Source organism: Engraulis encrasicolus, chromosome 21 (genome assembly GCF_034702125.1).
Source record: "Engraulis encrasicolus isolate BLACKSEA-1 chromosome 21, IST_EnEncr_1.0, whole genome shotgun sequence".
NCBI lineage: Eukaryota > Metazoa > Chordata > Actinopteri > Clupeiformes > Engraulidae > Engraulis > Engraulis encrasicolus.
Window position 1 is genome coordinate 7,769,139 of NC_085877.1, and position 12,577 is coordinate 7,781,715.

General features: G+C 44.0%; 1 protein-coding gene across 7 annotated transcripts in view; it reads right to left on the minus strand.

Moving 5' to 3' along the window:
- nhsl2 (NHS-like 2) overlaps positions 1–12,577 on the minus strand; it is a 75,715-nt gene that overhangs the window by 17,311 nt on the left and 45,827 nt on the right. For 3 of the 7 annotated variants that reach the window (XM_063187454.1, XM_063187459.1, XM_063187455.1), the window contains exon 2: positions 1,067–1,219. In XM_063187454.1, coding sequence (XP_063043524.1) covers positions 1,067–1,219 — 153 coding nt within the window. Of the gene's footprint in view, positions 1–1,066; positions 1,223–9,785; positions 10,058–12,577 lie in introns of those variants that run through there. The other 4 variants (XM_063187453.1, XM_063187458.1, XM_063187457.1 and 1 more) reach the window with 3 other exon arrangements.

A 12,577-nucleotide genomic window follows, 5' to 3' on the forward strand; every position in this document is an offset into this window, starting at 1 on the left:
CACACACACACACACACACACACACACACACACACACACACACACACACACACACACACACACACACACACACACACACACACACACACACACACACACAGAAAGGCTCGCATCCGAGATTCGTTACTGCTGCACGTGTAGAGAATCATCCAACGACATACCAGGCTAAAGACTAGAGGAAGACAGCTGTCTGGTGCTGGCTTCAACAGTACGTGTATAACACTACCCAATATGTCACAACATTCCCACCCTCCTCGGAACGGCGAAATCTCCCAGAGCAGCCAACTGACGCTCCCTCTCCTCTCCTACCTTGCAAGACTCTGGTCTTCCCCTCTCCTCTGTCCTCTCCTCCCTTGCCTTGCCCATGGTAGCTTGAATGATAAACACTAGCCCACCTGTCACAACATTCTCCCAATCCCCAGAATGGTGAAATGGTGAAAGCAGCCCAGCAGCACCCCTCGCTCTTCCTACCTGACAAAAGACTCTTGCCTTCCTATTGACGGCTTGAACAGTAATCAGTGAACAGTAGTAGTGTGAAATCCCCTATAAAGCCAAACAGCATCTCTCGCTTCTTACAACACGGCATCCCTCTCTCCTCTCCTCCTCCTGAAACAGACTCTCTCCCCTTCCCTTGAACAGTAACACTACAACAGTCATAGTGAAATCCTCCAGCCAAGCAGCCATACAGACACCATCTCTCTCTCCAAATAGTGAACACTATAGCAGTAACATAAGCAGCATCCCTCTCTTCTCTTCATACCTTGCAACCCACTGGGTCTTCCCTCGCCACGCTTTTGTTAGCTTGAAGAGCAACACTAACGCCGTAACAATGAAATCCTCCAGCATCTTACCGTGCAACAGTAAACACTAGAGTGGCAATATCAAGAGCATCCCTGTCCTCTCTTCTTACCTTGCAAGAGAGACTCTCTCACTTCCCTTCCCATCCTCATGATGGCTTGAACAATCACACAAGCACAGTTACAGTAAACTCACGCCTCTCCTCTCTTCTCACCTTGCCACAGTAAACACTGTATTAGTAAATATTACAAGCAGCGTCTTTTTTTACCTTGCAAGAGACTCTGCAGGTTGAGCTGGGCTTCCTGATGCAGCTCCTGCACGCACTCCGGCCTACTCCAGGAGCCGAACACGTTCACATGCTGTTGCCATGACAATTGGAAGTGGGCCGTTCGCTTGCTCTCCGCGTCCAAGTTGGTGTTGGCTGCTAGGAAGGAAGAGAGGCGGGAGAGAGAGAGACGAGGGAGGGGAGAGAGAGAGGGAGGGAAGAGAGGGAGGGAGAGAGGGAGGGGAGAAGGGAGGAGGATGGAGGGATGCAAAAAAGAGAGAATGGGAGAGAGAGAGAGAGAGAGGGAGAGAAGAAGATAAATGAAAAGGGGGGAACAAGGGAGGGGATTGGGGCACAGAGATGCCGCACATGAATAAAAGCAAAACGTTTGGGTTGTTCATATCATCCACATGCCGAACTGATACGCTTTGAATGTGGCGGTACGACGCCAGAGAAAGCAGCGGCTGCCTACCCAATTGAACAGTGATGAGACCTTAATTATGTTTACAGTTAAAAGATTAACACCGGGATGTGAGAGTTCACAGCGAAAGGTTGTTGTTAGTGCAGTTCACATTCCTGTTTAAAATGACAAATCATGATGTGGGTTTTTTTATTGACACCTACAGTCATGTTTCTCCTCCCCAAGACGGACGTGGGGGCAATACCGTCCTGAGGTGTTCAGAGTTCAGAGGCAGGGACAACTGAAGAGCTTTGCTGCAAAAGTATGTACTGTAGGCTATATCAATTTTGGGAAATTGACATTTCTTTTTATCAGACATTGCATTGCATTACTGTTGGTTTAAAAAGTATGTTTGAATGGCAAGAATTTGCACGTAGATGATAGGACATCTGAGCAGTAATCTCCAATAATTAAATGCTCAAAGTAAAAAAAATGCGAATTCACCACAGCCAGGGTTACCCTCACTGACATACTTAACTTCAGAGACACAAGCCCCCTGAATATTTTGGGGGTTTTAAGACCGTAAGACACAGCCCCTGTTAGAAATTAGCTGTTTCCATAATGGCAATGGCCAAGTCATAATGTATTACCAAAGGCCCTCATCATTGTCATAGTGGTGTGTAGTACTATGGTAATCAAGTTTTTTCAGTGACTATAACAGCGGTCCACTGGTGGAGCAGCATACGTTAAGGAGCTACAGGATTTGATGTACAAAGGTAAACCTCTGTGGCATCCTTCTTTGCGTTACCCTGGAGCATAACACCAGGGAAGACTAGTAGAGTGCTAAAGACACTGTTCTGAGATGCGAAATGGAAAGAATGTTGGAAAACAAATAAAAAAACACACACAAAAAAGTTTATCTTCACCATGGCCACATTTGTTGCAGGTACAGGCAAGATCACAAGAGAGCGGGAAGACAAAACACAGAGATGGAGCGGAGGTAAGGAGCGAGAGAAAGGAAGACAGAGAGAGAGAGAGAGAGAGAGAGAGAGAGAGAGAGAGAGAGAGAGAGAGAGAGAGAGAGAGAGAGAAGAGAGGGGCAGAAACAGGAAGAGATAGAAAGAGAGAGAAGGAAGAGGAAGAAAAAGAAAGAGAGACAGCGAGAGAGCGAGAGAGAGAGAGAGAGAGAGAGAGAGAGAGAGAGAGAGAGAGAGAGAGAGAGAGAGAGAGAAAGAGAGAGAGAGAAGACAGGGGCGGAAACAGGAAGAGCTGGGAAAGTGTGCAGGCTGGCTGGGGAGGATTCTCGTCCCCCATGTGGTTTCTCTGTGTACATTTAATTACCAGTTCAGCCACGGTTCTCCAAAGCAGTGTTTCTCAACTGGTGGGTCGCGACCCAAAAGTGGGTCGCGTAGGGGTCATGGGTGGGTCGCGGAGCCGTGGTGTAAAAAAATCGTAATTCATTGATTCGCTAAAAAAAAAACAAAAAAAACATCCAACTTTTCCTGCAACAATTTACAAGAGATAGTAGCATGCAACCAGTCATTTGAGTGTCGCTAAAAAAATTGGGTTGCGACAGAATGAGAGTGGAAAATGGTGGGTCCCAAGACTGTTCCAGTTGAGAACCACTGCTCCAAAGCATGAATTAATATGCTTGTCTTGCTGTTACGTAACTCAGAATGATTTGGAGAGGAACCGTAACATTGAGAAGCCGCAGATGAAAAGGACAACCATCAAGCAATGCTTACAGTGAACATTGTGTCCAGGAGGCGGATAGTGAAGTGAACTGGAAAGGGGAATTTGTTTAAAGTCACATGAATGTTCAAATATTTTGAATGATTCTCTGGAAGAATCTTGTGTGTGGCTGACTCATATAGTGTAGCAGATACTCCCCATTTTGTTATGAATAGTATGAGCGGGGACATGTTCCAAGATTATTATTTAAAGAAACATGGCTTATCACACCATGGATGATTGTTTTTTGTTCCGAGGTGGAGGAGCACACTTTAAAAAAGGCAGTTTTTTTTTCCAGAACCGTCCAAAATCAATGTTATGCTAAATTAAATGGAGACGGGGCTGAATTTGCACATGAATTTACTTCTCTCCAATTTGTGGGAAGCCATGCCTGGCTTAATGGTTAGGGACTTGGGTTTGGATTTTGAAGGTTGCGGGCTCATATTTCCTTACCATTTGAAGGAATCCAAAGCAGAACTTGCACATTGCTCCAGTGACTGTGACCCTGTACCTAAATAACTCTAAATTGCTTTGGATAAGCGTGTCAGATAAGTGTCATGTCATCTCTGACATCAACAAATTCATCCACGTATCACATAAATACTGTAGCTCAGGAAGATTGACTTCTTCCCTCCAAGTTCACAAAGTACTATACGGTTTAAAGGCCCCATTTGATCAGCATATAGATACAGTAGGCTATAGGGCCTTTGTTTAGCAACAGAGAGTGCGTTGAACATGCTAAGACGTTAAGATGTCTGATTAAATCATGTCGGCTTTTGTTGGATTTGTTTTGTGGATTTATTTTGATCATCTCCCTTGACCCCCCCGGCCCACACATGCTGAAATATCAGAAGACTCAAATGGCCAGATGGGAGTTAAGGGATTTCCAGATTTTACATCCATAGGTATCCAGCAGCAAGGGAAACAAAAAAAAGATTGTGGATATGGCCCTAAGATTAATCCCTTAAGATACAGATGGGAGGAAATAAAGCCTCCACATATATATTTTGTCTGACATAAGCAATGTGTGGGCAGAGAGAGCACTGCTGCAGTTAGGTAGTTCAAACAAAACAAACAGAAGAGATTCATGAATTTGGAACAGTTACTATGGTTTTCACACAAACATTCCCTAAAACATATTCTCACATGAAATGTGTTTGTCTTCAAGGCACAGACCAAACCTCCTCTATCGGGTTTGATGATGTTTGAGATGAACACCTTGAGATTCTCCTTTGGAAACTTTAGATATGTGTGTGTGTGCTGTCAACTGGATAGCAACAAGCAATACACACGCCAAAGGCAAAATGAAGCATTATTTCCGTGGCATGAACTCTGGGTTGCACTTCATCGTCTGTAATATTGGAGGTGGTTTCAGTCTAACAATTTGTGTAACAACATGCAACTTTATGTTTGAAAAGTCGGTTACACTTGAGCAATATGACCAGTAACACTATGTAGCATTATCTAGTTGTAAAGTCTAATGTTGAGTCTCTGTATGTCCTGTACAGTGTACATAATATTACATGTTGATAGATATTTACACAAAAAAATAAACGCTAAAACAACATTTTACCTATTTAAATGACCGATAAGAAGGGTGGTAGGGGACATAAGAATGATATGTAAGACAGAAGAAACGTGGAGGCTGACAGCCGCACTGACATTGTGTCACTGTTTCCAATTAGACACCCGCATTAGGTTAGTGCTTAATGGTCTGCAGACAGCTGTGGCAGCCGGCTACGTAGGCCTATGTAAACACTGACTGGCATTACTCCCTGCATGCTTCCCTGTTGAGAATAAGTGCTTGCACACAACAAGGGGAGCCTCTTTTCCTCTTTCCACTGATAACGGGGGGAAGACACTGACAGACAAACACTTTCTGGATGAGCAAGTGTTGTTCATCATTGCGTTTACTGTCACTTCCCTGAGCTGGAGTGTTTTTTAAAGTCTCTTCTAGTGCTGTAGGTTTCTATCTGACAGAGGGATTTGAACTGTGACTCATTATTACCCATTCCATAGAAAGTCGCGGAAGGGCGCAGACTTTTTGACTATTTTAAAACAGTCACAGCCTAGGTTTGAACAAATGACACACACAACTTCTAATGTGTGACTGTAGGAGCTTCTATGCACAATAGAAGCCATGTAAAGCCTAAAACAATTGCCACAGACTTTCTTATCTGTAAAATGTGACCTATCAAGCTCAAGAGAAAACCATGTAAAAGCTTCACCAAACGTCGTCTTAGCTAATGTACGTTGAAATGCTGAGACACGTAGAGAACAGCTCCAGCTCCAGACATTTCTGTGCTTACAGTACACAACTTCTTATCAGTAACTAGCGAGCAACTATGCAGAGAAAACAGTAAAAAAAAAACCTTCACCAAGCTTCTGCACTGAAACACTACACACAGACAGCTGCAGCTCCAGATATTGCATGCTGTGCTTACAGTGCAGTGTGCAGCATGCTGCTTCCACTGTGGTTCCTCAGCATAGCTGCAGGCTAACGCTGGAAAATGTGATGAATCCACCGAGGCCCTTGGAGACGGCCCAGAGATGATGAGATCGCCCAGTTATGGCACTGATACTTTTCATTCTGTTTCTGCGTTTCTCTCTCTTCCATGGCTACACTATCCACTCAGCTGCTTCTACTGTATCGGTCACATGTCAGCAAAGGAACACAGCGTAACAAATATGTGCAGAGGTTTTAAAAATAACATGCATCATTACTACAGTAAACAGTGTAGTCTGAGAAAAGCTCAAGAATAACAAAGATCCTCATGGTCTGACTGATTTAACAAATTCAAAGGGGCGAGGTAAAATCCTTCAACAAGTTGGCAGAATATACAAGACATTCTACTCTTCAACCCTCTCTGGTATACATATTCAATGTAGCTGATCCAAAGGTGTCATGTTTCCCAAATCACATCTCATGCACAAGCTTCTTGAATATGATTTAAAAGCACATTCATATGAAGCTAATCTCCACCAATTAAACCTGTATTGCAGGTACTGTTTGCCATGAAAAAGCCACATTATGCTAAACGCTTTGTCTGGAGGCACTTCTGAAGAATGGGATGATTATACTGTTGCTATAACACTTAAAAAATAAGCCTACCCTGTGACTTTTAATGAAGGAATGCTGTGTTAACTTGAAGAGGCCGTTGATTATTATTCATTGATCGCTGGCTTCACAACAACTACCCTGTTGTCATGGTGAATATGGTGCACATCAACACATGAGGGTCTAGTAAGTATAAGCACTGTTTCAGCCTGATTTAGGTCTAAGGTACGCAAATAATGAACCAAATTACAGTGAAACAGTATGGGCGTCAGGTAGAAGGAAAAAATGGAGGAGTCTGTATCTGGTACAGCTGCATAACAGTAGTTGGGCATAGGGGTATGGCGTGTATAGCAGCGGCGCTGCAAGGCTGTCTGGACATCTCAAAGTACAGCATTTTGCAGTGTTTTTGTCAAAAATGTCTTCACGGGGGAGCATGCCCCCGGACCCCCTAGCACAACCACAACTTGATTCTCAGATGATGTGCCCCTTACCCCTACTCTTGCTGTAGCGCAGCCCATTAGGGGATCTGTGAAAATTACTGAACAGAGACCAGAGACAAAGGCCAACAGACCTAATGCGAGTCACACGTACAAGCCCTACAAAAAACAAAACAGTTTACAAAGGATGGACAGACCGACACACTGACGAAGTAACCAAGTAGAGTTGCTGCATGCAACTATAGGTAGGTAAAAACCATGGATAAGGTGGCCACACTGACTTGTATGCAAAATAGCATCCCAAGGAGTAGGCTTATGGGTAGACCCAGGTAACATAGTCCACACATTCTCCAAAATAAACACAGCTGCTCTGAGCACATGCCAGCCAGACTCCCCTAATGGCAGCAATAAGGATGGGAAACCTCCACAGATGACTTCCAGGCCCCATTGTCTGGAGGACAGGACGGACAGGAAACTGCTGCCGATGAACTTCCCCCCTGACTTACAAGACAGACCAATTGGGCCAAGTCTTTCTTTCTTTTGACACCGTCTCAGTCCTTCACGGGTGGGCGAAAAGAGAAAGCTTTGACATGGAAATCTGTACCATAAATGCTGTAGGTGAGTCTATCAGCGAAAAAGGAGAGGAGTGAACGGTTACAAAAGTGAAACATTCTGAAAAGTTATACCCTTGCCTTATCCAGATAAATGACTATACCTAATATAGGATTTCTCACAGTATGCAAAAGCTGAAATGATCTGGTGGTACAGTGTAGTTATCTTGTAAACATAACATTGGGATTTTAAGAGAAAACACACTTGGAAAATAAGGAAATGTGCCATCACAAACACAAAGTGTATACTGGACAACAATCCTGTGGGAACTGGCCTGGTGCTCTTTCCAGAAGTGGTAAGAAAAATCACTCTGAAAAGGGGGCCTATGGGATACACATGGCAGGATGGAATACGCTTTTACTGGCCAATAAACACAGAAAGGAATAAAAAAAATGAAAAATAAAAATAAGCAGACATGTAGGGATTGCACAAAGCTTGTGACAGATACAGAAAAAGCAATTTGGTCTGACAGCACAAAAGGAGTGAGACACACTCACATGCACAAATATGTAGTGCGCGCACACGCACACGCACACGCACACGCACACGCACACGCACACGCACGCACACGCACGCACACACGCACACACGCACACACACATGCACGCACGCGCACACACAGGCGCGCACACACACACACGCACACTTCAAATAAGCACACGAGCAAAGCATCAGCCACAATGTCTACATCTAAAGGCTTGGAAAGGCTCGCATTTAGTCAATGACACGTATGGTATCACACCAGTAAACAACTCTGTTTTACCCACACCATGCGCGTGCACCATCTCAAAACACCATGACCTTCTCTCCATTGTTCACAATCACTATTTCGAGCGAGTGTTTGCACACAAAGCACATTTAGAAATATATTCGACGTGCCAACATACAAGGGACCACAAGACCAAGGAACTGCACACATACTGTATGCCAGCTGGTAGCCTATAGGCCTATAGGCTATTTAATCACCATGTCTATTCTCCGCTCTAGTTTTATGCCTTTCTTTTACTGCAACAGACAGATAAGGCTAATGAGCGAAATAAGTGAGGACACATATGAAGCACTGAGAATCAGGCACCGGCGCGCGCACATGCACACACGCACGCGCACGCGCACGCACACGCACACACACACACACACACACACACACACACACACACACACACACACACACACACACACACACACACACACACACACACACACTGCAGGAACTAACAGTCAGGGCTGAGAGACAGTACTCGCCGGCTTCATTTAGAAAGTCATTTACATAAAAATTATATGAAGCTTAATTTCTCCCCCATTTATTACGCATACGTAATTAAGCCAACCCAGTTGTGGTCCTCTCGGAGTCCTCTGACTCGCCTTGTATTAATTTGCCCATATGACTGTCTCTTTGAGTGTGTTGTCAAGGGTATGTAAAGGAGAGTACAACTTTGGCTTCAAACAATAAGAGTTATGTCTTTTGTTTGTGAGCTCTGACTATTTTGTCAGCTGATTCTCACTGCAATTAGTGAATTCACATGCATTTAGTAGACATATAGAAACTTATTTTTAGAGATATAGAGACACATTTTTTCTGTGTTTGTTTTGAGTAATGCTACTGAGGTAGTGCTGGTGAGCTCACCCGTCACACACAGAACCTAAACACATCTAGTCATAAAGATAAAAGATGAGACTTATGAAACAACTTTTAACAGTAGACTTTTAACTGTGTGTGTGTGTGTGTGTGTGTGTGTGTGTGTGTGTGTGTGTGTGTGTGTGTGTGTGTGTGTGTGTGTGTGTGTGTGTGTGTGTGTGTGTGTGTGTGTGTGTGTGTGTGTGTGTGTGTGTGTGTGTGTGTGTGTGTGTGTGTGTGTGTGTGTGTGTGTGTGCGTGTGTGTGTGTGCGTGTGTGTATTTGAGTGCGTGCCACACCATGACCTCCAGTGACCTCAAGGTCATTTTCTCGTAGGTGTGCCAAGATTCCATGAACACTCCCATCGCCCCTTTCATCGGCATAGTCACTTCTTTACTTGCATGTACACACTCACATCTACAAATCTATACTACAGGGCACAAAGAAAAATAAGTATTACAGTTAAACAGGCTTTCTTTTGCTTTCATAGCTCAACAATTTTGAACTTCAACATGTTTTACGCAGAGAACTTTCCTTTGTTTTGGCAAATACACATTCCCTTCTCATGTACCCACATCATTTTTCACGGCCATACCATATTTGCAATAGGCTACGTAAACACATTTTGCATACATTAACAGTATCATCAATTCATCAACAGATGACTACACAATTTGCAATCAGCCACAATATCCTATATCCAGTCCAAAACCAGTTCAAATTCAGCAGTTCATGATACAATCAGACGATGGCTTTTTGTCTCCTTCTCAACATAAGTTTCTGTAAACCCAGTCCAAAAGTCATTTTGAAAGCTTAAGTGCAGCTAAAACCGCAGATCCTCCCCACTGCTCCCTGGTTGTCTTATCTTACCTGTCATGCTCCTCAACATCTCCAGCTTTTTAAATCCAATTCACTCGAGGACAATAGTGCACAGCCTGGAGTAAAACTCCAAATGTTACTGGAAACTTGAGTGTGTGGTGGGCAAGGACTGCATGAGTGGAGGCAAGGAGGGACCGCGAGAGGAGAGGAGACAAGAGGAGAGGGAGCATTGAAAGTGAAGAAGAGAAGAGGAAATGGAAAAGAAGTATGCCACTGATGGAAATGAAGTTGTACAGACAACTGTGAAGAGAGGGAGAGGCAGAGAAAGGGAAGACTGGAGAGAGAGAGAGAGAGAGAGAGAGAGAGAGAGAGAGAGAGAGAGAGAGAGAGAGAGAGAGAGAGAGAGAGAGAGAGAGAGAGAGAGAGAGAGAAATATAGAGTGCAAGTGAGAGAATTGAAGGAGGAGACTACATGCTTCCTCCAATGTGTTGGTGCTGAAAGACAGGAAGCGTTTGGGGTCTGTTTTCTGGCAGGACCACCATCTCTCTCTCTCTCTCTCTCTCTCTCTCTCTCTCTCTCTCTCTCTCTCTCTCTCTCTCTCTCTCTCTCTCTCTCTCTCTCTCTCTCTCTCTCTCTCTCTCTCTCTCTCTCTCTCTCTCTCTCTCTCTCTCTCTCTCTCTCTCTCTCTCTCTCTCTCTCTCAGCTACAAACATACACACATATTCACTCTCTATCTTACACACATTTCAAAAACAGCCCATTGTCAGCGCTGCCCTGCTCTTTCCTTCCTTAACTCACTATCCCTTCCTGCCCCAACACCAAAACCAACCAATAGGAAGCCTGCTCTCCTATCACACTCAAGAGTTCAAAGTCAAACTGGGCATTCCGTGTTTATTCAACAGATGTGTCAGTGTAATGGAATTGAATAAAAACTCTATCTACACAATACACTTTACTGGCAGTAACTTACACACATTATGGGAATTGGTCAACTTTAAATAACAAAACTTTGCCAACTAAGGTGCAGTGCCTATTGTGAATGAAACCTAACAGAGGCATATTCACACACTGATTACACTACCAAAAGTAAGCTAAAAATGTATCCTTCACAACTTGCTATTAGTGGCTATTCTGTACTTCGCATCTTCTCTTAATTTTTTCCTCATGGACTGAGGTACCAAAAATTTCCACCCACTGTGAATTGTGGCCATTAAGACTTTATTTATACTCACCACTACATACTTATGTATCATATATAATAGGGTTATTTGATTCTAATTTCATTTGGGCCAAGAGCTTAAGTTGGTCTGCATATCTTCAGCCATCACAAATACATTGTAATGGCACTTCATGTAAGTATAATACTTTTTAAACATGTTCTTCTGACCTTAAACTTGACAGCATTGGATGTTCAATGTACGGTACAAGACATCACAGATTTGCAAATAAAATGTTTTGAACTGCAGTATCAAATCTGAAATGTTTATTGCTACAGCTGGGGCCAAATGTGGGCCATGTCTGGGCCGCATGTGACCCTCTGGCCACCAACTGATAGTCCTGATAGTTTTAAAAACACAGAATATGATGTTATTTTCCCAAAGTGCCTTGGGCTCTGCATGACAGGGACATCCTCCTCCTTGAGCCAAGCTTGTGCCTGACCGCATACCTGGGACTAGGTGTTACAGTCCTTCTTTACCTTAGAAAGGTGGGTGGGGCTGATATTCATCACAGGGTGGGTAGGGGGTAAGGGTGTTATTGGGGTTGTCAGGTTGGCGCCCGCCATCTCAGGAGTTTCGTTGACAGGCCCACAACACCTCAAGGGGGTTCAACAGCAACACCTGGCGTCCCAGGTGTGCCCCCCTCTGCCATACCCCCTTCTATACCGCACACCCCTTGTGTCATCTCATCTCGGAGCCCGAGATACTGTATACTGTATACTGTAGACTGTATTACAACATGCCAACAGTAGTACTACGTATATTACAACATTTATAGAAAATAGACATGATAGTGGACAGAGAGTGAGAGAAGAAACCAAAATGGCCAGACAAAGAACTATGGAAAAGGTGGCTAGCTACAATGTGCCTGATACGTGCCGAGGGCGGGGAGACAACCTTACCTCAACCCCCAGTGCACCCAGTTAGTCAGACCAAGCTTGTGCACTGATAGAGAAAGACCCAAGAGGTCGGGGCACACCCAGTAGTATCCCCTGCCTGCGATCCGGCTTGCATGGCAACCATCTGTAGGGGGGCACAGGGGATTGCAGAGGAGGCTCTGGCTGCTTCTGTAATCACCAGCCCTGCTACCGTAGAGACCCTTTTGTGTCCGCCTGTACACGTATCATAACTGATTTCTCTAATTCGAGAAATCAGACTTTACTCCGCGGTAGCTTAGAAATAAGAGTCAAACTTAACTTCAGTTATAGCTGGTTCAAGTCTTGGATTTCCTGCTTGATTACCAGTGACAACCAAATTGTTGGTGTTTTAGTATCTTACTCTGTGGTAGGTTGTTCACTTCTGAGTAGTTGCAACAGCTAAGACCAACAATTCCATACACTGCACAATGAAAAGACAAGTCCTGCTACGTGCATACTCTTCTATGCATTGACAAGCAATTTCTCTGTCATTTTGGGAGGAAATCATTCAACTACTGTATGTGGCAGGGTTTACTCTGGTAGGCTGTCCTCCTCTGAGGTGTTGCGACGGTTAAAACCAGGAATTCTTGATGAAAAGACAAAGCTAATCCTGTGTCCACATTCTTCTTACTAATCTGTCTAAACATGAAACAGGAACACAAGGGTGCCATTTTTTGACAAAGAAGTTGAAAGTGAAAATATGAATACA